General features: G+C 36.8%; 1 protein-coding gene across 1 annotated transcript in view; it reads right to left on the bottom strand.

Annotated features, from left to right (window-relative positions):
• The window catches only part of LOC136857933 (E3 ubiquitin-protein ligase SHPRH), a 396601-nt gene that overhangs the window by 90420 nt on the left and 278590 nt on the right, over positions 1–27591 (bottom strand). Inside the window, exon 19 of the mRNA XM_067137032.2 lies at positions 9082–9369. Coding sequence (XP_066993133.2) covers positions 9082–9369 — 288 coding nt within the window. The remainder of the gene's footprint in view (positions 1–9081; positions 9370–27591) is intronic.

The raw sequence follows: 27591 nt of genomic DNA, 5'->3' as shown, positions 1-27591 counted from the left end.
ATTTATCGTTTTCCACCGATCATAGTTACTTTTTTAAAACTTCCTCATGCCTGTTTTATCAGCCACATGGTACTGCCTAATAGTTCTACTTTTAAGACCTTCCTTTCTATCACATTTATTGTTAACTATGACAAAAACAGTTTCGTGATCACTAATACCATCTATTACTTCAGTTTCTCTATAGAGCTCATCTGGTTTTACCAGCACCACGTCCAGAATATTCTTCCCTCTAGTTGGTTGCATCACTTTCTTAATCAGCTGTCCTTCCCATATTAACTTATTTGGCATCTGTTGGTCATGCTTCCTGTTGTTCACATTACCTTCCCAATTGAAATTTAGTAAATAGAGATCTCCGGCTACAATCACATGCCTTTCCATATCATTTCCCACATAGCTGATTATCTTATCAAATAATTCTGAATCAGCATCAGCGCTCTGTAGACTCCAAAGATATCAAGTTGCCTATTATCTATAGAAATGAGCCCTACAGTTAGAATTTCATTATTATTATTATTATTATTATTATTATTATTATTATTAGATGCGAAAAAGACCAGAAAACTGATCATGAAAAGCTCACTTAGAAGTTGTGCATTTCCTTCTTTGCCTGGCAGCCTTCAATTTTTCTCACATCGTGGTTATTATTATTATTATTATTATTATTATTATTATTTTTCGATTGTGGTTATGATTATTATTATCACTTGTATGTATAGCTATGAATTGTTACATCCATTTAGTATTAGTATTATCGTTATTTACGTAGCTGAATGATCGTGTGTGTGAGGTTCTGTCTTGAAATATGTGTTGAACATAGATATTTATATCAGTTCAGTAATGTAAATACCTGTAAATTAATATTATAATTTATTCTTACATGTATATATAAATTGTAATCCATAATTGTGAAACACACTGTAACTTCCAGAATTATAATAGGTGACGAGAACTATGGAGAATATTCCATACGGTATAATCTATGTATTAGACACTATAGAATTTTCACGAAGGTAGTTTTTTTTTTTTTTTTAATCTAGCTTTCTAGAAGCCTGGCTAGGATATACTGTATATAAGGAGACGATCTTGACGATGAAGTTAGTAATTGGAAGTTATTGGTTGAGAGTCACTGTTCAGTAGCATTATGGTGTAACTTTTATCTCATGTGACATGCAATGTTGCGGTCTCCATACTGAAGAAGCAGTCAGTTTTTTTAAAATGGCGGCTTTGTGATGAGAGTGTTTTGTTTGTGCCAACAGCGATTAAGGTTATGAGTGTGTTTAATTTGTAAATACATGTAAATAAAAATTGTACCAACTGACAGCATATCGTGTGAAAACTGAAACATTTGCCACAAAGTGCGAATTGGTCACCTTCGGTACCGTATCGTTTTCTCGCTATATAACTTGCGAGCTCTCTCATCAACATTCAAAGGCAATGTTGGAGTTGATTAGTAATGCCCATCAACTGCTGTTCTCTAAAAGAAAATTCAAAATGAAAGAGGAGAACATGCTTTCATAACAAATACGTAAATAACGTGGTCAATAGCAATTGTTAACTAGTTAGAAATAATGGCTAAGATCGCTTAATTTTAATACTATGCGCTGAAATTAAGTAAGAATGCGATACACCTCATGATATAGCAAGCGCATCACTTATTTCAGAGATTAGATTAAATTTTTTCGAACCTGGTTAAATTTCGGTAAGGCTATTCTTATGTAAATTTATAGCGAGAAGCTTATCACTTTTCTACTGGCGCATGATATATGTTTTCATGGTACATACGCAGTAGTTTAGAGTAGGTGACACTGAATAAGGAAACTGAAGCGTTTGCCACGAAATGAGACCTTCGGTATCGTTGTTTTGTTATGTGCACTTGCGAGCTTTCTCGCCGACATTCAAATGCGATGTCAGAGGAGTCGAATAGTAACAGCCGTTGACTGCTGTTTCGTAAAGAAAATTAGAAATGAAAGAGGAGAACATATTTTCGTAGCAAATACGTAAATAACGTGGTCGATAGCGGTTGTTAACTAGTTAAAAATAAAGGCTAAGTAAAAGATCACTTACTTTTAATACTCTACATTGAAATTAAGTAAGAATGTGATACACCTCAAGATATGGCAGAGCTCATCGCTATTTTTAGAGGTTAGTTTATATTTTCTGCCGTCCGATTAAATTTCGGAGAGTGTATTCCCATACAAATTTATAGCGAGAATGTTATCATTTCTCTACTAGCGCTTGTAATATGTTTTAGTGATAAGTTAGGCGACACTGTCTGAATAAGAAAACTGAAACATTTGCCACAAAATGTGATCGATCATTGAACCATATAGTTTTCTCGCTACATATACTTGCAAACTCTCTTGTCGACATTCGAAGGCGATGTCGGAGTCGATTAGTCATACCCGTCGACTGCTGTTCACTAAAAGAAAATTCAAAATGAAAGTGGATAACACGTTTTGGTAATAAATGTGTAAACGACGTGGCTGATAGCAGTTGTTAACTCGTTAGCAATAAAGGCTGAAGTAATCGATCGTTTCATTTTAAAGTTATATAATGAAATTAAGCAAGAATGTGATACACCTCAAGATATGGCAGAGTACATCACTGATTTCAGAGATAGTTTATTTTTTCTCGTGCCTAGTAACATTTCAGAAAACTATTCCCACGTAAATGTGTAGCAAGGAGGTTATCATTTCTCTATGTGCGCTTGAAATATGTTTTCATTATACATATACGGTTAGGTTAGGTGACGCTGTTTGAAGAAAAAACTGAAATGGTTGCCACAGAGGCCTCTGGAGTGATACAAAATTAAACACAAACCTTCATGTAATAACGGTTTTAGAAAAATAGCAAACAAGCCGTAGTGTGGATATTATTGCAGGTTATAAATTTCATCTTTTTTGTCCATATTGAAGATCTACTTATGATACAAATTCTTATAATTCTTATAATTCTTAATTAACAAAATTATAAGAATTTGTATCACAAGTATGGATATTATCCGCGAAAATGCAAGTTTTGAACAAACCGATTGTTACACAGACGGGTTACATAGACAGAGCCGTCCGTGTAACAACATGTTTAACATGGTGCTCAAGGTTTAAATTGAAGTGGGCATTCATCTTTATTTATATCACGATCTTACATGATTAAAGTAAACTTCCCCGGAACCACCTAATATCAAGGGAATAAATGTCACTCACATAGACAGCATACAACAGCACAAATTCACTTATCCCGGATGTACACAGACTGAACTATGTAACGAACAACCGGAATTTTAAGAATTTTATATCATAGCAATCAATTGTAACATAATTTTAACTTATCTCATGTATCACTACAGTAATTGTATAATGTGTTAAAATGTGTTTTAGAAGTTTTAGGAATATATATATTGTTTAATTTGTACTTACGGCTGATGATGGCACATAGATGCTGAAACTAGTACCATTTGACCATTCGACATGTGATTGAATCACAATAAAACTTCACTGTATTGAATAGGTGGACCTTGAAAGAATTTAATTTTACTGTAATCCCACTTCAATACGGAACCAATGAAATTCATAACTATAAGTGTGCTAATGGATGACAACATCTTTTTAGGTAAGTAGCACAAACTAATGCCTAATAGATGTAATATTAAGATTTATCAGCCGATGACCAAATAGAGACAAAACTGGTACTGATGTAAGTCTACATGTACAATATACAGTATTGACGGGTGGAATTTCTTTCTTATCCATATACGTATAACGACAATCCGCTACAGCAAGTACATTTTTCGCCGTTATGAATTCCCGCTATAGCGGACTTCTACTGTACAGCGCGCTGGACAGAGTGGCTCAGACGGTTGAGGCGCTGGACTTTTGATCTCAACTTGGCAGGTTCGAACCTGGCTCAGTTCGGTGCTATTTGAAGGTGCTCAAATACGTCAGCCTCGTGTCAGCAGATTTACTGGCACATAAAAGAACTCCTCCAGGAATAAATTCTGGCACATCAGCGTCTCTGAAAACTGCAAAAGTAGTTATTGGGACGTAAAGTCAATAACATTATTTTTTAAAAGTATGGCGCAGAAAGGATGACTGATTTCAGAGGTTAGTTTATTCAGTAAAATTTTGTTTGGACGTTTTTGCAGGGGATAAGGAAAGAGAATGTGTTAAGTGAGAAAAAATACTGTTGAATACACGAACCAGAACTATCAAACAGGGATAAGTTTTTTTTTCCGACATGAGTACATTTTACCTCATGTATGTATGGGTACAGTGAAAGAGGTAGGCTATCTACCGTTTCTAAAGATGAGAGTAATAAAAGGCACGAAAACGACGAGAGAAAAAAATCCGAAAATCTTTTTCACAATGATGTATAAGGAGTGTAAAACATCAGACAAATATAAAACATTTGAACTGGGGTCCATGAAAGTATGAGCGCATCATTTGCAGATCACACTCTTTCTAAAACAAATCTCAGCTGATGTCTTATATTTAGGACCAGTAGGTTATTAAACATTGTTTTCCGGTCACACTCTTCGACCATGACTTATTTGGAAGTTAAACTCGGCCATGTGGAAGAGGATTAGTTTGACCGTCATCTCGAATGCGACAACACTTTGATCGACTCGAGTCGGAACTCGGAAGATTCTAATTTCAACATAGGCGCCACTGTTGAAAGACGGGAATGCTTGTCCTCTTCCTGGACTTAAATTTTGTCTTCATTTTTAAGCAAATATCACAAGTCTTTCAGTATCTATAACTGGGCTACTCAATAATATGACCACACTAGTCAACTAAACACGACTGTGTTCCTTATCCATACGTAGGCTATCACGCGACAAATATTCGCTACCTTTCACTGTATGACTCAACACGGAATAAATTTCTAAACTTCTGAAAGGAATGTGAAATACAAGCACAAACAGGCCTTTTGTAAGTTATTCAGCAATATCAATGAAAATCGGAGAACAAAACTGAACTTTCCTGAGGCTAACAGCTTCCTTCCTGAAGGTGTAATTTATCCTGTAAAGTTCAGGAATTCAAGGCCATTTCTCAATTTTGCGCGATTTTCTCAGACTGGCCTCCTGTGGCGAGGGCTCTAATCTGTGCTGGAAAACTGTTCCTTTCACAAGGGTTGACAAAGAACATTTTCAAGGCTAGGAATAATGTGATCGTACTACAAAGTAATAGTGAAATTCTGTAACGCGATAAGCGAGGTATTTTTATATGGATTTAATACTAGGATATAAACTTCATGGTTTTGATCCGTATTGAATTGTGATTACAATAACAATTATTAAATTAATGTTGTATGGTCCACCTTTTTCAATACTCTATTATGCAATATTACTGAATTACATTACTAAATTAGGGACTAGTTTCAGCCTTGGCTGGCCATCTTCAGCCTTAATGTAATACATCTAAAAACTAAACAAATGTAAAAATACAAAACTGATACGAAACTAGACCCTAGTTTAGTAACGTAATTCAATAATTTTGCATAATAAAGTATTGAAAAAGGTGGACCATACGACATTAATTTAATAATTATTATTGGATTTAATACGCCGTGAATCGGGACTTTGAATTTACGCTGTTCTAAGCAAGAAATAGTTTTTATGAAGAAATCCCTAACGAGGTTTCCCTGTGTTTTCTCACGTCTGGTTGAATTTTGGCAAGGCTAACACCTTGTAAATTTATAACGAAAAGGTTATCACTACTCTACTGGTGCTTGAAATATATTTTTGCGATGCATATAAGGTTAAGTTAGCTTAGATGACGCTGTTTGAATAAGAAAATGAAACGTTTGTCTCGGAAGCCACTGGAGTGATACTACTCCAATTTTTTCAGAATGAAATTGAACATACGCATTCATGTTGTTTCGTAATTAGAAAAATAACTAACGAGTAAGCCGTAGTATGGAAATCTAAGAAAACGCAAGTTCTGAACAAACTGATTGCCATTTCATATCAATTTTAATGTGTGTGGGAGGGTCAGCCAAACTTTTTACAAAAATAGGATATAACGACAATCCGCTACAGCGAGTAAATTTTTCGTTCTCGTGAATTCACGCTATAACGGACTTCTACTGTATATACTGAGAGCATTTAGTTGTATGTTATCAACTGTTTCTGAAGCTGATTGAAAGATATCACAATATTTATACCACTGTATCCAAAAAAACTGAGAGAAAATACAATATCAAATGAATGAGAACTCAAAACACAACAACAGCTTACAGGAAATCTATAAAAACATCACATAAAGTAGAGCATTAAGTTATAGCATTCAATTATGCCTTCTTGGTGTGCAGGTTTGATCTAATCTATTCCTGCTGCTTTATGACTCAGCAGTTTATTTGGACTTCCAAAAAAGGATTTCTTTTACACTGAGATTTTCAAAATATTTATTCTGTCTAGTAGTGAGTCCCTAGGAGCTACTGAGGATTGTAGGATTGGAATCTCCCAGCCAATGCAAGAGTGAAAATTGATATATCCTTATGATTAGGATTCTACATAAAATAAATGTATGGCTATGATCATGATATCAGCAGTCACATAAATCTGTAAGTTCCCTTTGCTTCTTCAAGCACCAGAAGAGTTTTATGAAACAACCTTTTTAATTTAACACACGTGTTTTGATTTCAAGCAAAATACAAAAATGAATCTGGTTTCCAAAGAATGCAGGACTCAAAATTAAGAATGGTACCATCATTGAAATGGTTTGATACTGGCTGTTAAATGTTTCCACAAAGTAAATTTAAAACATGGAAATTGTTCTCTTTCATACCTCCTGATCAAGTTTTCAAGATGACTAAATAGGAAAGAAAAGAGCTATACTATTGCACAGCAAGAGGTTTTTGAATTTTGAAAGATTTTGTCACAGTTAATATGCTAAGAGTGACGCAAGTGCGATAACGGGTATAACTTGAAAACAATATTCTCTCACCCATGGGTAACTGATGTAGATATCGAGCTTGAATATTATTATTTCATTATTATTAGTATTGTATGTATAGCTATGAAGTGTTTACATCCATTTATTATTATTATTATTATTATTATTATTATTATTATTATTATTATTATTATTATTATTATTTACGTAGTTGAATGATCGGATTGTGTGTGAGGTTATGAACTTGTATCAATTCCATTAATGTAAGTACCTGTAAATTAATATTATGTAATTTATTCTTATCTGTATATATAAATTGTAATCCGTAATTGTGAAACACACTGTAACTTCCAGAATGGTAATAAGTCACTAGAACGTTTGAGAATATTCTATACATTGTCATCTATTTATTGGACACAATGGAATATTCGAGAAAGTTTTTTTTTTTTTTGTAACGTATCTTTCTGGAAGCCAGACACATATATATAAAGAGAAGATCTTGACAGTGAAGTGAGTTGCTGAAGACAGTCATTGGTAGTTGTTGGAAGAGAGTTGTTGGTTTGACATGCGGTAAAACACAGTCTCCATATTGAAGTGACATGCATGTACGCAGTCAACTGTTTTATTTGTGTTCCAAGGTTGTAACCTCTATGTGCTGTGGTGGCAGTTGTTTTTAATAATGGCAGCTTTGTTGATAGTCTTGAACTGAAGTGTTATGTTGTGTTACGGTGATTAAGGTAAAGTGCGTGTTTATTTGCGAATATATATAAATAAAATTATTTGTACCAACTGACAGTATCTTGTGTGCATATGTGTGGATATGTTAAGACTAGATTCTACAGTGCCGGCCCCATGGTGTAGGGGTAGCGTGCCTGCCTCTTACCCAGAGGCCACGGGTTCGATTCCCGGCCAGGCCAGGGATTTTTACCTGGACCTGAGGGCTGGTTCGAGGTCCACTCAGCCTACGTGATTAGAATTGAGGTGCTATTTGACGGTGAGATGGCAGCCCCGGTCTAGCAAGCCAAGAATAATGGCCGAGAGGATTCGTAGTGCTGACCACACACTACCTCGTAATCTGCAGGCCTTTGGGCTGAGCAGCGGTCGCTTGGTAGGCCAAGGCCCCTCAAGGGCTGTAGTTCCATGGGGTTTGGTTTGGTTTAGATTCTACAGTGTTTGAATACAAAAGAAGTATACACTCTACTTTTAAAAACATTTTGAAATTCATTTATGCGAAATGTTTGTATTTAAGGAAAAAAGAGGACTGACTTGTTTTCATGAAATGCAGTGTTATCGAAGTCTGCAGTACTAGAGTAGACATAATAAATAGTCAGTTCATGAACCACAACTAGATGATCATCATTTCAGAACCTGATTTCAATATTCAGAGAATCCTACAGTACATTTAAACTTTGTGGTTCAGAAAGATGCACATAGTCATGTGTATAGCAGAGATAGCTGAAATTTTTGGACATATGGGTAAGGGGGGACAAGGTGTAAAGAGGCTGATTGGCTGCTTCCAATGATAGCTTTACTTTAATGTGTTTTCACCACTAAATGTCAGATCACAACGTTAGTTTAATTTAACTGTAACTGTGTTCTCCTTACATCTGGCCAATGTTCACATACTGTAAAAAAATTGAGTACTGTATTTTCTGTGTTTGCAGATTTACATCCTGCATAAAATAGAATATTATGCAATATTGCTGTTCTCACTCCTTGTTTAAATTGAAGGTGATGTATTAAAGTTCAATTTGTTACTAAAATATTCCAAAATAAATACAATTTTCTTTGTACTTTTCTTCGAAAGTTACACAGAGGAAGAGGAACCAAATATCAATCAATCAATCAATCAATCAATCAATCAATCAATCAATCAATCAATCAATCAATCAATCAATCGATCGATCGATCGATCAATCAATCAATCAATCAATCAACTGCATTTATGGCTGTTGCCGTAGATTCCCTATCAATTGCTTACCTAGTTTTTCCTTAAACGATTTCACAGAACTTGGAAAATTACCAAGCAAATATTATTTCCCTTGATAAATTAATCCAATCCCTATGATAGCTTAACTTCATTGCAACCTTACTGTTTCAAGTACAGTACTTTTTAGAATACCCTATATAAAATCTTCCAAATTCAGTCTCACAGAAAATGTTAATCAAATAGGCATGACTCTCTTACCGTTGAGAAAACTAATGCTTTGGCACCTGGTTCAGTATTCTGAAGTGCTAGCAAACATCGCACAACAGCTTCCACCTTGGTGGAATGAGATCCTTTCACTGAAATATTGGACCACAATCCTTGATCTGGGTTTTTGGTACTGATGTCCACAAATGATATATCTCCTGAATGAGTTACATCACGACATATAGGACACTTGACACTGGTCATACGTAACCCTCCTGTAGACTGCATTAGAAGCCTTATGCATTCAATACAGAAGCAATGCCCACACTGCAACACACTCCACTGTAAAAATGACAGAAACATTTCTAAAGATGAGGTATGACATATAAGACTAGGTACATAATAAAATACAACTCATAAGGGGATATTAATGTGGTACGAAAAATATATCCTGAAATGGGTACCCTATTACTTTTTGTTTGATACTGTAATTTAAAGGTCACATTTAGACTTAAAAATAAACAAACATAAATAAAATACAGTAGAAGTCCGCTATAGCGAGTATGGCATATAATTAGTACTTCATGTTGTTGGTCCGTACTGAACTCTTAGATAACATGTAATGTAAATAACATTGTAAATACAACTTAGTATTGAAGAGGTTGAAAACTCTCCTGTGCGTTATTTACATGATAAACCCCGTTATACCGACAATATTATGCAGTCCCTTCAAAATTCCTATCTTAAACTGTGTATTATCTTTCAGTTACAGCGAGAGCCTTATCACTGATGCATCCGTTATTACGAGCGATTAAGTGCGCACGATTTTTTCCGTTATCGATATTTATGCACCCAGCGATTATGTTGCATGCAATCGATTATTTTCAGTATTGTTTCCTCGCTATGTCCACTAGCGAGTTTTCTCATTGACATTCAAAGGCGATGTCGGAGTCTATTAGTAATACCCGCTGACTGCTGTTCCGTAAAGAAAGAGAAAGAGAACATATTTTTGTAATAAATGCGTAAATAACAGGCCCGATAACAGTTCTTAACTCGTTAAAAACAAAGGCTGACTAAACGATCACTTAATTTTAATGCTAAATACTGCACTTAAGTAAAAACGAGGTACACCTCGAGATATGGCAGAGTGAATAATTGATTTCACAGGTTAGTTTATATTTCCTCGCATCTGGTTAAATTACGGAAAAGTTATTATCATGTAAATTTATAGCAAGACTGTTATCATTTCTCTAGTGGCACTTGAAGTAAGTTTTCATCATGTGTATAGTACGGTTAAGTTAGGATAGGTGACGCTGTTTGAATAAGGAAACTGAAACGTTTGCTACAAAATGCGATCGATCTTCTTTGGTACGGTATAGTTTTCTCACTATGTGCATTTGCGAGCTCACTCATCGACATTCGAAGGCGATGTTGGAGTTGATTAGTAATACCCAACGACTGCTATTCTCTAAAGAGAATTCAAAATGAAAGGGGATAACAAGTTTTTGTAATAAATGCGTAAATAACGTGGCTGATAGCAGTTGTTAACTCGTTAAAAATAACGGCTGAAGTAAACGATCTCTTAATTTTATACTGAAATTAAGTAAGAATGTGATACAACTCATGATATGGCAGAGTACATCACTGACTTCAGAGGATAGTTCATAGTTTCTCGCATCTAGTTAAATTTCGGAAAGGCTATTCACATGTAAATTTTTAGCGAGGATAACTCGTTTCTCTACATGCGTTTCAATATGTTTTCATGGCACACATACGGTTAGGTTAGGTGACGCCATTTGAAGAAAATTTTTTTTTACTATTTTCTATACGTCGCACCGACATAGATAGGTCTTATGGCGATGATGAGACAGGAAAAGTCTAGGAATGGGAAGGAAGCGGCCGTGGCCCTAATTAGGGTACAGCCCCAGCATTTGCCTGGTGTGAAAATGGGAAACCATGGAAGACCATCTTCTGGGCTGCCAACAGTGGGGTTCGAACCCACTATCTCCCGGATGCGAGCTCACAGCTGTGCACTCCTAACCACACGGCCAACTCGCCCGGTGAAGAAGAAAACTCTGGAGTGATACTGTATTTCTCCGAATCCAAGATGAGGTTTTTTTTCTCAGAATCTCATGCGAAAAATCAAGGGTTGTCTTGCATTCGCAGCCTAACAGTAATGAATACCACTGGCAACTACTGCGGTAACCACGCTGCTCCTTTTCACCCCTGCACGCGCACATAAAATTCGTTGACAATAAATGACTGCCTTTTTATTGTACATCGCTAGCCGTGACAACCGGTTATACGGTGCCTGTGGGTAATGTCACTGGATCTCAGGAAATAGTGAAGAGAGAACAACATTATAATAACCTCTCCAAAAACGTTTCCCAAATCTGCAGAAAGGCATCAAAACATGCAAGCCTTCGAATTCTTAGAAAGGCCACAGTACTCAGTGCCAGAGTTATAACATGCCTACTGTACCTGACTCTTAGTAAAATTAAGTTTTATAGACAGCAAGAATATTTTCGTGATGGATAGTCGTAAAGATACGTGGAACAGGTTATTGCCGGCAAATTTTCAACGGGTTTCATCGGTTATGATGCAAATTTTTTAATGAATATTAAACACTAGAAAATGTAGAATAATAATGCAGCCGCAAGAAAACATGGCATAGGCGTAATTAAAGCCAATATTTGGTGTCAGCATCAAGACAAAGGTACAAAAGATACATTCAGAGGTCTGCAACAAGGACGCTTTAAAGGAGTCAAAAATGAAATGGTAAAGTATGTGCACCAAAAACGCAAGGGCGGAAAGGCCATACCGTAGCGCAATAAACTCGTTCATTGACCTTCAACGTCCACAATTAGGCCTATACATCGCTAGCCTCTGAAGTTGGCCGAACCTGGCAAGCGAGACGTGCGTGAAGTGGTAGCCAGTTATATATGACGCTGAGTAAAAGTACCGTAACTGTTTTATAGACAGCAAGAATATTTTCCTGACGGATCACCGTATTGTAGAGAGGCATGGAATATGCACTGCCAGCAAATTTTCAACGGATTCTCTTTTTTGGTATTATGATGCCAATTTTAAGTTAATGATCATTAAACCTGCAGAAACAAAGAATAATTGTGCAGCCGCAAAAAAAATGTGGCATAACGAAAGGCAATGTTCCGCGTCTAAAATTAGTATGTACATGCGGACTGTACAATAAAGGCATTCAAATGATTTTACAAAACACTTTTTGAGCCTGATTTAAAATTTTTGAAGGAAAAAGTGGGGTTCGTCTTGGATTCGGAGAAATACGGAACTGTAATTTTTTCAGAATGTTATTAAACATACACTTTCACGTAATATCGGATTATGAAAACCGACAAACAAGTAAGTCGTAGTGTGGATATCATCCGCGGAAAAGCAAGTTTTGAACAAACTGATTGCTGTTTCATACCGATTTTAATGTGTATGGAGGGTTTTCCGACTTTTATAAAAAATCGCTTATAACAACAATCCACTATAACAAGTAAATTTTCTGCTGTTGTGAATTCTCGCTAAAACAGACTTCTACTGTATTTAAAAAATACAAATTAAAAAATGAACTAAAAACTGTAAATGAGGAGAGTCTGTTCATAAGGCGCTATATCTACTACGAGAAAGTTGTGGGAAAACACAAGAAACATATAATAAAAGGAACGTAGCCATGATTGGGTATGGTGCAACTTTTATGGACTGGTCTGGATTGTTCATAGCATTTGATAGTGTTAAACTTTTGCAATACACGTGGATAAAAAACTAATTTTTTCATTCATTCATTCATTCATTCATTCATTCATTCATTCATTCATTCATTCATTATTTATTTACCATAAACCTTTACAGTGTCTATGGTAGGCTAAGGGAAAAGGACAAACACCCTACACGTAGTGCCCCCTGACCTTTGAAATAATTACCTAAATCCTAAACTAAAACAGTCATATACACTATTTACAGGTAAAGTAAGAAAGTATAGCCTAACGTACACATGTTTCTCATTTATACAACCTTTCACTCCCTCGTTCATTCTTCCACATATTCACATGCATTTTCTCACTGTATGTGCTTCCTAACATAACATTTAACTATATTTAAATTTTGGAAGTGGAAATAGCACCTTTTGAAGAGACACTCCTCAAATAACAAGCTGGATGTTGGAATAAAGAGAGGAAGAGCGACTTAAAAAAAATATATACACATCTCGGCATTACATTATCATCACTCAGTTTAGAAACACATAAGAAATCTTTTCCTTAGATCAAGTCACACACAGAATGATAAGAAAATCAGTAGAAACACAATAGGAAAAACACAATGACAGATAAGTATGGGAAGATGATGAACGAACAGAAGGAGGAGACAAGAACGAATAAGAAAACATGACAGGACACGGAGGAGGACAATCTCTGCATCTTCGAACACTTCTCATAGAAGGTCTCTCTTCTCTCCCAGTTCTTCAACATTCATTTCCTCTCAGGCCTTGAAGAGTTTTTTCTGCTTCCCAGCTTCATCAGGAAAGTGGCCATTGGTAATCTTGAGGGACACCTTTGATGAGTCTACTACACTACTGTGTATCTTCAACATCTCTGTCGACCATGTTCACTGAATTCTGCCTTTTTTAGACTGTAAAGAATCACACTTAAATTTCTGATTAATCTATAAAGGGAGAAAGTTGGGTTTAACTCTTTCTTTTTTCTTTTGAATAAAATTCAGGTAGCCATTGTTCTATGGCAAGTTATAAAATAGACATTGTGGGGTGCCACTAAGATTCACATGCACATATACAGGAACAGGTTGAAATAAAAAAAGCAAAGAACAAGTTTATTCCATTCCATTCTGTAACCTAGTTACACAAAATTTTGAATCGTGTTGGAAAGTACAGTGTCAAATCAAGTTGTATACATTATTTTGAATAAAGTATAGGATTTTACAAGTCCCAGCGAAACAGCATTGTGATACCATATTTATTTGCATAATGGATGCCACCAAATAATGTCACACCCCAATTTTACCCTTAATATTTTGGAAAAGAAAAATCCCTGCTTAACTGATGCATTTTATTTTCAACAAAAATTGTTTTAGTAACATTTGAAATCTTTAAACTGAATGGATTGCAGTATGCAATAAAATAACTTTATTGGTTTTTACATCCCACTAACTACTTTTGAAGGTTTTTGGAGACGCTGGAAGTTTGTCCTGCAGGAGTTCTTTTACGTGTCAGTGAATCTACCAACATCAGGCTGACGTATTTGAGCACCTTCAAATACTACCAGACTTAGCCAGGATTGAACCTGCCAAGTTGGGGTCAGAAAGCCAGCACCTCAAGCGTCAGAGCCACTCAGCCCGGCTAGTATGCAATAAAACTAGTACACGAAGATTAACTTGCATACTCAAGTTGTGCTGACCATACAATGCACTTCCCGGAAGGATAGCAATTGTTTCCATAGCATGTGTATAAACGGGATGACAGTGTGCAGTACTTTTTGTGTGCAGTATTTATTGGCAATGGTTAGAAATAAAGAACAGAGGAGGGTAGTCAGATTCAAATTCAGTATTTTTAACAAACCTGAATTAAAAGTGAAAACTCTAATTACAACAGGACCTTTTTAATGCGCACAAAATACACAGCTAATAAACCAATGTTGTTGGAACAGCCCAGAATACTGTAGTTGGTTGTGTTAATGAACAGCGATTCTGCAATGGACAGAAATGAGTTGAAATACTGAAGTTACACAGCTAGTATAAATAAAATATTGGTAATATTTTTCTCTTTATGAATAATTAAAACTGTTAGCAGTCACAATTTTAATTAAATGTTGTACTCCACAACACGTTTCAGAGTCTAGGCTCCACATACAAGGCCTACCGAAAATATGGTAACTTTTTTTCCCCACTAAATTACTGCTGTACATGATTTCCAATATTAAGTTAGGGTACATTGCTGTAATTCGTTCACATTCAAGATGGTACATGTTTTTATATGTCTAGCTCTCTCTGCGTATCAGTGGTAAAGTGTTGCAATGTGTCACAGAGTGTCGACCTCCAGGTCCCAAGATCGATGGTACAAACCTGGTAAAGGTAGTCTGCAGAATGTCTAATATTCAACAGGAAGGGACTTACGGACAAGCTCGAAATCCAGGAGAGAAAAATACTTGAGGACGATATTAAGATCATTCAAGGAAGGGAATGAATACAAACGGCGACCCAATCAAGAGCTCTACAAATACTGTGAAGAGATCATGGACGTGGCCAGGAAGAGATACCTAGCATTTTATGGACACGTCTAAAGGATGCATCATGCCAGACTGATCAACCAGCTTCTTATTTACTGGCAAAAGAGGAAAACCAAGTCACCATGGTTGACAGAAGTAAATAAAGATCTGCAGGAACTAAGAGGAATAGAAAGAGTCTTGAAAGACCGGACATCTTTAAGGAGGATGCTTAAACAAAAGAGATTCCAGGACAAACCACCAAGAAGGAAGACAGGTACCCTCTGGACAAAAGAGAGGAAAGAACAACACAGCATGAGGATGCGCAATTACTGGGCAAACATCAAAACCACACCGAACGCAATACTTGAATATCGTGGTCCTTAGTCGATCTATACAAAACAACAACAACAACAAGCACTCAAATGAGTATTACATTTTAATGAATTCCTCAATTTTCTGTAGTATTCAGTCAGCGGTTTTTGTCTATCTTTACATTTTACGAGGTAATAATTATTGCACACATCATTTCACAATGAACAAACACAGTCGTCCTTTCGGTTGTGTAATTTTGTGGTGGAAGCCATGCATCGCTTTTAAGCAATTGGAAAAACTGCGAATGCAATATAACTGATCAAGCTCGCCATTTCCCAACAACATAGAATATTCAATAGTAAGCAGATCAAAACATTACAAATTCGATCAATCGTAGTCACTAATGCTTGCTATACGCTATCCATATAGTTATTGATGCTATTGGTTACTTCACATTCCAGATTGCATTTGTTTTTTATGTTTATTAAGTTTTATTACAATTTTTTCCTGGCATAAAAGATGCTCTAGATTAATGTTATAAAAACTGGGTAAAAAGTGCTTCTATTATGCGGATAAATATGGTATGTTCATTTTATCTGTCAGAAGAACGAATTTCCAAATCCTTTTCTGAATTCCCTCACATTCCCCAGTTTTTGCGTGATTTATCGAATTTCCTGACATTTCCCAGTTTCCCATTCCAGTGGACACCCTGAGTGTTGTGTGTATTCTAAAAGTGATGGTAAAAGCAAAAGATCAGGCCTGTTGAAAAAAAAAAAAAAAAAAAAAAAAAAAAACAGTGAAAAGGGACTCCATCCAGACAGTTTTCCTGATCAAAAGTGTTCAATGACATTTTTCAAAAAAAAAGTGTAAAAACTAAAATCATTTTAACAGTTCTAAACATAGAAATATAAAACATTAAAACACAGTTCAGTGATTCCAACATTAAAATGTATGTGAAATAATTATTACTACGCCAAATATTAATTCATCAGCATAACTTCTTATTGCAACCAAGTTAACCAATATCATTACTTGTAGTATTTAAGGTTATTCATTGTACTATATATTACTCTTATGTAGTTTATGTTTAAGTGTAAGTTATTCAGTTTTCAGACTTCAGATTTTAGTTTAAATTTCTCCCTCCTTTTTCTTTTCTGTAATAATTGTTCTGATATAATAGAGTTTGAGGGATTTTCCACCATTCAACACAATGTAAAATGTTTGAAATTTACTAAGTGAAGACCGGTTTCGACTCCCTTGGAGTCATCATCAGTTCTTGTAGATACTGTAATTAAATCAATGGGAATCTGATAATCATCATGGGGATCGCCCACATTCATCTCCATAGGTTGACAAAAAATCATGACAAAATTATACACACAATGGCAAGTGCCTAAATACTTATCAATACATTGTCCTAAAACATAAAGAATAATTATGTACACAATGACCTGAAACACTTGGCACTTTAAGAAAAATCTTGGATTTGGGTTAAAAATATACTGTTGTGTGTTTGTAGAACACCAAGCAGACTTGTCAGTCTTGTTACAATCAACTTGAAAACATGTGGACCAGTTGCAATAAAACCTAATGACAAATTATATACACACTGACATCAAACGCTTGGCACTTTAAAAAAGTTCTTGGTTCTGGTTTAAAAATTCTGCCGTGTGTATGTGGAATACAGAACAGACTTGTTGGTCTTGTTTCTATCCTCTAGAAAATATATGAACTAGTTGAAATATACACATTGACATGAAACGCACACACTGACATGAAATACTTGGCACCTTAAGAAAGTTCTTGGATCTGGGTTGAAAATACTGTTGTGTGTTTGTAGAACACGGAACTAACTTGTTGGTCTAGCCACAATCAGCTTGAAAACAGGTGAACCAGTTGAGACAAAACCTAATGATAAATTCTACACACAATCACATGAAACACTTGGCACTTTAACCTCTACAATGCTGCGCTCACAATATTGCAAGCGTGGAGAGTGACCGCTGCTCTACTGCGCCCGAAATATTGCGAGCGTGACATTCTTCTGACTTTATCAACGCAATACTCCCAAAGTTGACATAAGAAGTCATTCAAACTCCGTAGACCAAGCTCGATAGCTGCAGTCGCTTAAGTGCGGCCAGTATCAAGTATTCGGGAGATAGTAGGTTCGAACCCCACTGTCGGCAGCCCTGAAAATGGTTTTCCGTGGTTTCCCATTTTCACACCAGGCAAATGCTGGGGCTGTACCTTAATTAAGGCCACGGCCGCTTCCTTCCCACTCCTAGCCCTTTCCTGTCCCATCGTCGCAGTAAGACCTATCTGTGTCGGTGCGACGTAAAACAACTAACTAGCAAACTCCGTAGGCGGACACACGCATCTCTCTGCAGTAGATAGGAGCTTACGAAATGACAATCTGTTGATTCATTCACGAGTTGTTGAGATAAATACGACACTCTGCTTTACGAGCTGCTCTGCGGTATGCCCGGCGTGCAAGCTAGCAGTGAGGCCCATGTCAGGGATGAGTAAGCTACAGTATGTCGACCGCCAGTAAAGCGCGCGATCTTACCGAATCCGAGGTTGTAAGAGTGCTATGCACATTAGAATTGGAAGATGAATATTCTGATTTTAGTGATTTCGAGAATAATGATGATAGTGATGACACCGATTATAATAAAAGTACAGAAGTTGTCCAACCACTTGTACAACCCTTGATTAACTGGTCTGGACCATTTTTATTTTGATATCAAACCAAGATGTACAGGAATTTTTAATGCATTCTCAGTGTTTTATCTTGAATAATATTTTACCATAAAATTTAGATAGTTTTTAACTCATTTTAGACACCCCTGAAGTTCATGTCTTCAGTTTAGTTATATATCGGTGCTTGGAAGTGGACAGCTAGGACCACCTGTAGCCACTGAAACATGTAAGCTGAGCTTTTTAATGTTATTTTTAATTATTAGTTTGATTTTTGTTCAATTGTTGGCCTTTTATGTTGGACAACCTTGAATTTCCTGCGCAACATATAGCTAATTTTGTGTTAGAAAAATCAGTTTAGGACCTTCTATATTTAGTATAAAAATATATGACAAGCAGGCAAGAACCCTCTGGTTTTTCCCATCTTATTTCCGACTTTTATGTATTGAACTTAATTATTAAAAATAATTCAGCACAGGGCTTTTACAAAAGAGAATTTATCTCAGCAATGAAAAGGTTAAGAAAGTTCTTGGTTTTGGTTTAAAAATACTGCCGTGTGTATGTGGAACACAGAACAGACTTGTTGGTCTTGTTTCAATCTACTAGAAAATATATGAACTAGTTGAAATACCGTATTTCACGGCATAATCGTCGCCACCGCGTAATCGTCGCATCCTTTATTTTCAATACAAAAATCGGACTTTAAACCTTTAATTACATAATCGTCGCACGTCCAAATTTTGTTCACTAATCTGGTTAAAAGGTAAATGGAACTGCAACGTAAGTTGCACATGAATGCGCAATTTAAATACGTGTATGGTTTATGGGCAATTTGGCAACACAGTCACGTTTGCGACATGTTGCACAACGTATAAATAAATAATACCGGTATATGTACGACGCATGGCTTACCGGTAGACTATAGGCAGTTTGACAACGTGGTCGCGAGACAGTGTACTATTTATTCACCACCTACATATTATGAGTTCCCATTTGAAATACGTAAGGCTGTAAGTTATCGCTTATCGGCAACGTCGCCAGGAAATACCGGCTAGGTAGGTTGAATGGACCTCGAACCAGCCCTCAGATACAGGTAAAATTCACTGACCCGGCCGTGAATTGAACCCGAGGCCTCCGTGTAAGAGGCAAGCACGCTACCCCTACACCATGGGGCCGGCTCCTGTGTTATTGCGCACGAAGTGAAATCCAAGACGATAACGCAGATTTCCACGGAATTATTCAGCCGAATTATTTACGATGTCTCAGTTGTCATCGCTAGACTCTTATCTTACTACTACGTCATAAGTGTCCGGGCATGGGATGAAAACTTTTATCCAAGCAGTCAAGATAATTATTATCCAATGCTATTAAAGTTTTATTTTATAAACTCGTCAGTAATGTAATGTAAAATCATCAATAACTGGGAAGAAATATTAACCTAATTACCGTATGTTTAAAAGAAATTGAAAAAAATGAATGTTTGTTACTGACGTCTCGGAATACAGTCAACTAGACAGTAGATTTACACCGCGCTAGCTAGAGCTCCGGTTTGCGAGCTTTGCGCAAGCGCAGTAGTGTGTCGCAACCAACGAGCTAAACTGATAAATTGTTGCATGCTTCCTTGCTGCCTAACAGTATTGGCTGCTCTGGAATGGACAGATCACAGATGCATTCATTTGTTTCAGATTTACGTGATTACTGTAGACATGTGTGCGTGAGAATTTAAGTTTTTAATTTGTGTTTTGGGTGTTTGCAGAAATAATTTGTTTTAATAGTGAACAATTACGGAAAGTCATTTATATCGCAAAACATTAACGTGTGAAGCATTTATAAGCGATTATGGGTAAATATAGAAACTATTCTGCGGGCTTCAAGCTAAGCGTAATTGCCTTCGCTGAACAGCACGGGAACAGAGCTGCAGAAAGAAAATTTTCTGTGAGTGAAAAGTTGGTGCGTGACTGGTGGAAAGTAAAAAAACAAGCTAAAAAGCACAAACCCTTATAGACGTGCGTTTAGAGGTCCTAAAACAGGGAAGTTTCCTATAATTGACGAAGAAGTGTTTAGGTACGTCAGTGAAATACGTAACAATGGCTGCAGTGTATCATATGAAATGTTACAAATTAAGGGACAGGGGGTAGCGCGCAAACACAACATACCGGTAACTCAGTTTAAGGCGACTCGTGGGTGGATTAAGGGGTTCATGCGACGACACTATCTGTCAGTGCGAAGGAGAACAACACTAAGCCAAAAGTTGCCTGCTGATTACACGGACAAGATTGTAAATTTTCACCGATTTGTCATACGTTTGCGCAAGGAAACTTCGTACTTGCTTTCTCAAATCGGTAATGCCGATCGGACTCCAATCTTTTTTGATATGCCTCGCAACAGCACTATTGCGCTAAAAGGATTACGGAGTGTATTAATGAAAACCAGCGGTAGTGAGAAGTTGCGATGCACGGCAATGCTAGCCATTACAGCTGATGGGAGAAAGTTGCTGCTTTACATCATTTTCAAGAGGAAAACGATGCCTAAGAATATACAGTTTCCCCGTGGAATTCATGTACGAGTGCAACCAAAGGGTTGGATGGACGTAGAACTCATGCTGGACTGGGTTAAAACTGTGTGGAATAGAAGACCTGGTGCACTACTAAAACAACCAGCTCTGCTTGTTTTAGATAGTTTCCGAGGTCACCTCGTGAACGAAGTGAAGCAAATTCTCACTACAAATAAGACACGACAGATAGTCATTCCTGGTGGCCTAACATCTGCTTTGCAGCCACTAGACGTATGTGTTAATAAACCCTTTAAAGACCACTTACGTCGATTTTACAACGAGTGGATGATGAGCGGCGATCAGCAATTGACGCCCGCCGGAAATATCAGGCGTCCACCCTTGGACTTGTTATGCTCGTGGGTGAAGAAGAGTTGGGATCTTATACCACCTGAACTAGTCTCCAAGAGCTTCAAAAGGACTGGGATTTCGAATGCACTAGACGGTTCCGAAGATGACGCAGTGTGGCAGGGAGACGAAGAATCTGATACTGGTATTAACAGAGGCGAGGACGGCGCATCAGATAGCGAAACCTGCGATAGCGACACCGAAGATTTGGAATAAATTGCGTACCGGTAAGTCCGCATTTCACAACAAAGCGATAATTTTTTGCAAGTGTAATATTTTAACTTCAATACTCAAATTAATGACAAATTAACTTAATACGTTCATTTTTATTTTCAGGTTGGAAAAACGTTTGCCGAATTGTTGCGAAAAATTATGAATTTTGTTTTAGACTATTTTAATTATTTTGATGTATAAACGCGAGTATTACGTGCATCTTAAATTTGTATCAAATACAATTTAGTTATAAATACATTTTTTGAGTAATACAAATACTGGTATTAAATATTCATCGTATAATGGTCGCACCCTACAATTTTTTTCGAAAATTTTGGTATAAAAAGTGCGACGATTATGCCGTGAAATACGGTATACACATTGACATGAAACGCACACACTGACATGAAATACTTGGCACTTTAAGAAAGTTCTTGAATCTGGGTTAAAAATACTGCCATGTGCTTGCAGAACACAGAACAGACTTGTTGGTCTTGTTTCAATCTACTTGAAAATATAGAACTACTGTAGTTGAAATATACTCATTGACATCAAACGCTTGGTATTTTAAGAAAGTTCTTGGATCTGAGTTAAAATTATTGCCATGTGTTTGCAGAACGCGGAACAGACTTGTCGGTCTTGTTTCATTCAACTTGAAATGCACATTGAAATATTTAAAATATTTTCAAGTTGAATGAAACAAGACCGACAAGTCTGTTCTGTGTTCTGCAAACACACGGCAATAATTTTAACCCAGATCCAAGAACTTTCTTAAAGTACCAAGCGTTTGATGTCAATGAGTATATTTCAACTAGTTCTATATTTTCAAGTGGATTGAAACAAGACCAACAAGTCTGTTCCGTGTTCTACAAACACATGGCAGTATTTTTAACCCAGATTCAAGAACTTTCTTAAAGTACCAAGTGTTTCATGTCATTGTGTGCGCTTCATGTCAATGTATATATTTCAACTAGTTCATATATTTTCGAGTAGATTGAAACAAGACCAACAGGTCTGTTCCGTGTTCCACACACACATGGCAGTGTTTTTAAACCAGAACCAAGAACTTTCTTAAAAGAGCCAAGTATTTCTTGTCAATATGTGCATTTCATGTCACTGTGTATATTTCAACTAGTTCACATATTTTCTAGTAGACTGAAACAAGACCAACAAGTCTGTTCTGTGCTCCACATACACACGGCAGTATTTTTAAACCAGAACCAAGAACTTTCTTGAAGTGCCAAGGTTTCATGTCAATGTGTATATAATTTGTCATTAGGTTTTATTTCAACTGGTCCACATGTTTTCAAGTTGATTGTAACAAGACTGACAAGTCTGCTTGGTGTTCTACAAACACATAACAGTATATTTTTAACCCAGATCCAAGATTTTTCTTAAAGTGCCAAGTGTTTCAGGTCATTATGTACATAATTTTTCATTATGTTAGACAATTGCCATTGTGTGTATAATTTTGTCAACCTATGGAGATGTATGTAGGCAATCCCCATGATGATTGTTATCAGATTCCCATTGATTTAATTATCTACAAGAACTGATGATGACTCCAAGGGTGTCAAAACTGGTCTTCACTTAATAAATTTCAAACATTTTACATTGTGTTGAATGGTGGAACATCCCTCAAACTCTATTGTATTAGTTATACGTCAACACAGAAATTAAAATCATAACCTATGATAATTGTTCTGTGTATTGTTTTTAATGTAGATGGTTCCATAAAGAGGCTCATTAGCCTCAGTGGAAAATTCTACCAATAAATTCAAATTCACGCTTTGAAAATATCTGGTAGCATGGCTGAGCAGTCAGTATCTTGGTCTTCAGTCCTCAGTTCCAATCCCTGATTGAGTTGAGGGATTTTAATCTTAAATGATCAATTCACTTGGCTTGGACGATGTTTGTGGTGTACCCAACATTCCTGCAACTCTTACACCACACACAACACTATCCTCCACCACACAGTCATGCAGTTTCTTATACACAGCAGGCGTCAGGCACTCTTGTCAGAGTGTCTGGCTTATAATAGCTGTACCAAGCCAACAATAGAGCTTATACTCTTTTAAAATGCATTCTTCAATTTTTTAAGAATGTTATTAACTTCAATTCTACCATATTTGAAAATTTCAGCCAGCTTCCTTGGAGAAATTCTTTTCTTACTTTCGATAATCACTTTCCTTATCTCCTCCAATGTTAAAACCATCCTTCATGTATCACATACAGTGAAACCTCATTAGTACGTTCCTCATTAACATGTTTTCCTGCTTAGCATGTCATAAATTTGAAGTCCCGACGCCCATCGTATTAAGTCTGTAAAAAAGATACCTCACTTAACACGTCACGTTATTTCACCCTTACCGCTTAGTACGATCATACAACCCCCAGACCCGAAAATATTCTTTGTCATCCCTTGTGTAAGGAATATAATTTCCAACAGAGATGTGAGCCCTCGCCATGGGCCAATCGGAAAAATTTGCACGATAAGAGGAAATGACCTAGAATTCTCGAACACCGAGTATATTGCGCCTTTGAGGGGCAAGCTGTTAGCTTTGGTAAAGTTGAGTTTTGCGTCATTGACTGGCAGCAAAGATTTGACACTAGTGATGTGCTTGAGCCTGGCTCGAACTGCTCGAACAGATGACGTCAGAGCTCGAACAAGTTTGAGCTTTGTTCGAGCTTTTGTGCGCGCCACAACCTAGCACCTTGCTCTTACTAACACCCAGAAATCTTCAGAAGGATGTGTGAGAGTATTATGCTGGACAATACCGATTCGTCCTCTGTTTACTGTTACTTCCACGTCTTTTGTACATAATATGATTTCGACCCATATCTGTATATTGGAGACAGTCAAAATTTGTGTTTGTGCGATGATTCGTTACAAATGCTTCCATCAGAATAAACTAATTGTCTACTAAAATTTGTTGCTTGGGCCAAATACATACAGAAAAAGGAAACCATTACACGTGTTGAAATAGCTGCATATTTGAATGGTGATAAGACTACAAATGTACGATATTTTGTCTTCAGTTGTTGACACATTTTCTCTCTCGGCTCCGTGGCTAAATGTTTAGTGTGTTGGCCTTTGGTCAAGGGGTCCTGGGCTCGATTCCCGGCAGGGTAGGGATTTCTAACACCATGAGATTGTCTCTTGTTTTGTTTGTTCCAGATGGACTCGAAAACTACTGGACCGATTGACCTCAAGTTTGGTAAAGGATACAGCTTGAAATATCAACTCACTTTTGATTGTCATATGTATTTCATGCAATCAGACAGTAACATTGCTGCATAATAATATTTATAAATGTATTTGTGTACACGATTGATGAGATGTCAATCCTTTCTTACTCAAATTCTTCTATACAAGCAAAAAGGGTAATTCTATCCCAATGAGTGGATTCAAACCTCCAACATTGAGGACAGAAGGAGAACCTCACCCACCGCATTACACAGCTGTCCCAGCTGCCCAAAGAATGACATTATAAGAATAATATTACTGTATTCATAATTTTGCATCAAATGTACGGTTGGGAGAAAATACTTCCATTAATACACGGGGAATATTACGGATATATGCTTTGTCCTTTTCATAGCATATTATCATAATCTAAGCCTTCTAATTTTATGGGCAGTCTTTATTCCCTACAAGATATACGTCAATGACTGAATGTAGTAATATATGACAGCACGCATCTTCATTATCAATATCATACACACACCTGTGTGAATGGTGCTGCACTTCACATGCTATTTGCTTATCTACACGTTTGTGCTCTAGCCCAAGTCAGACTCCGCCTTCGGTCAGGTGACTGCTCGACCTTGCTTCGAACGGGCTCAAATCTCAGCGCGTATCAAGTCGACTCAATCCCCCCTAACACGGGTATCATTGCCCATAACTACTTTACACTAGAACAACACAGGACAGTGCTAAGTTAAAGCAAAGTAATAGATTCCACTGAGGCTAGGAGCAATGAATTCAGATTTCAAGCGTTTTTTTTTTTTTTTTTTCCCCCCCCCAAAGCTGTCCTGTTGACATACATGGCTTATGTCGGGGAATCATCCGAAATTATGCAGTCTCGGAAGTTACCACCACAAAATGTGTAACGAAAGAGTAACTCTGAGCGCCGTTGCTGGATGGTCATGAAAGTGAGACGTATCTATGTTCATTTGATTTTCTCAAAGGGAAAAGTGGTTTATTTTTTGTTCTACGGAAAGGTCTTTGTTGTCAGTGAGATTGTTGAATAACCCAGTGCGCGTGAAGGTGCTTGTAGCCTGTTTTGCATTCCAATCAGAAGTTAGAAATTTATTCAAAATCATTCTTTCCAACTCTGGAAACTTTCCTTCGCGCACTCGTTTTCTTTCTCCGTTTGTATTTTGCTTATACACATTTTCAATTTTGTCTCAGTTGTTTAAAATAGAAGGTGCTAGTTTTAACATTCGCGCCAACTCTACACACTTAAAATGTGGATTCCGATCTACTTCCTGAAGGATTTAAAGTTTTTCTTCATTAGTGAGTGGTTTTACAACAATTTTCTTATCCATAGTTAGGCTATCACAAGACAGATACCGTATGTACCCTGCTACTGAACTTCTCATGATTATCTTATTAGTCCATAAGTTGGCAGTCACGCGACAAATAATCACTTCACTTCTTTTTGCCACTCAAAACAAAAAATTGAAGGTAATACCAATAACGGTTCTAGTGATGATTTAAATCAGTGTGGTACAACTGAAGTTAAAATAAGTCTATAGTGCAGCAATAGCAGATCTTCGACAGGTCATTTGTGGATGCCATTAAGTAATAAGACTTCCATATACTGCAGGCCTATCCCATTAAAAAGTTTGTAAAGATGCAGGCAATGGAAAAGCGGTGTACCATTCATACAAAAAAATCAAAATGCTAGTTTGACAGGTGGCACGTTTTTATTATTCACCAGGGAGTCTGTCCGAACCAATGCTGAGTACTGCCAAAGTTTTGTGCTCAAGATGATGGCTGAAGGTGTTAAATCGCGTATGGCGAGTATAACCTTGCGAGAAATTCATGCTCAAAAAAAGTGACCAGAAAACAGTGTTTAATTACCCACTGGTCAGAAACCTAAGGATTCAACTGACAATTCATTATACAATTGTGTTAGGAAGAAAGTGATCTGCTATAATATGTAGGTACTGTAGCTGAGCCCAAGGACAAAAGAATGTCATATCTGTTCTTCCATTTTTTGACATCATTTAATAGTCTCTTGTTACTTTAACAGGCTCCAGTAGAGAATTATTGATATTTTTTCTCTCAACTTTTTCACACTTTTTAGTGCTCTCCTTTATCTCCTGAAACACTACACACACAATGTGCAAAATGACACCATCTCTCTGTTGGATAGTTTTTAATAGGATATTCGATAGTACGTTTTCCCGCTTCACACAATTTTTTCATTGTCCCCTGCAGAAATATACTTAACGAGGTTTCACTGTATCTGAATAGCATATTCACTGACTATGCAAAATTGAACTCTAAAACCACTGGCATTTTAAATGGCATTCCATACCACACAAAACATGCTACGTTTAAGCAAATAATGCTGCCTCATTCTTTGTTGATATATTTTACAAATTTGTTGGTAGGCAACAAAGCAGAGAGGTTGAGGAAAATGCACTTACTGCACCCCACAAAAATTAAAGTTCTACTGCATGAATTTAGTGAGTTAGCAGTGAAGAAAGCCTGCTTCTGGGATGAACAGAGAAGTGTACAATACCTACCAACATTCAGTACACAACTATATCTGACCATGAAATACAGGTCAGTGTATCGAAGTATGTGTGACCGCTGACCGTGGTGCAAAGTGACCACTAAAATGAGGGCATATTTATACAGGCCTTATGGGAAATTAATTGGTTTCAGAGCAAGAAGATAATTTCTAAAGGGGACTGCCAAATAGAGGTGACTGTTTTGGCAGGATTCACTGTATAACTTTTGTTGATTACATAAAATTTGACAATAATATAATATGAGCTACAAGTCTATGACGATAGATGAAATCAAGGATCATCAGGCATCAGATAAATGGCAAGAAGATAATTATGATAGAAAATATGAGCCAAAACCTGCATGACAAAATTCTTCAAAAAATAGTAAAATAGTTAATTACGCTGACCAGTATTAGAACCTGAGTCACCTTGTCAAGAAGCTAGCAACGATGTCAC

This window comes from Anabrus simplex, chromosome 1, assembly GCF_040414725.1.
Source record: "Anabrus simplex isolate iqAnaSimp1 chromosome 1, ASM4041472v1, whole genome shotgun sequence".
In the NCBI taxonomy this organism is placed as follows: domain Eukaryota; kingdom Metazoa; phylum Arthropoda; class Insecta; order Orthoptera; family Tettigoniidae; genus Anabrus; species Anabrus simplex.
The sequence above is the reverse complement of the archived record's forward strand: the minus strand, read 5'-3'. Positions and strand labels throughout refer to the sequence as shown.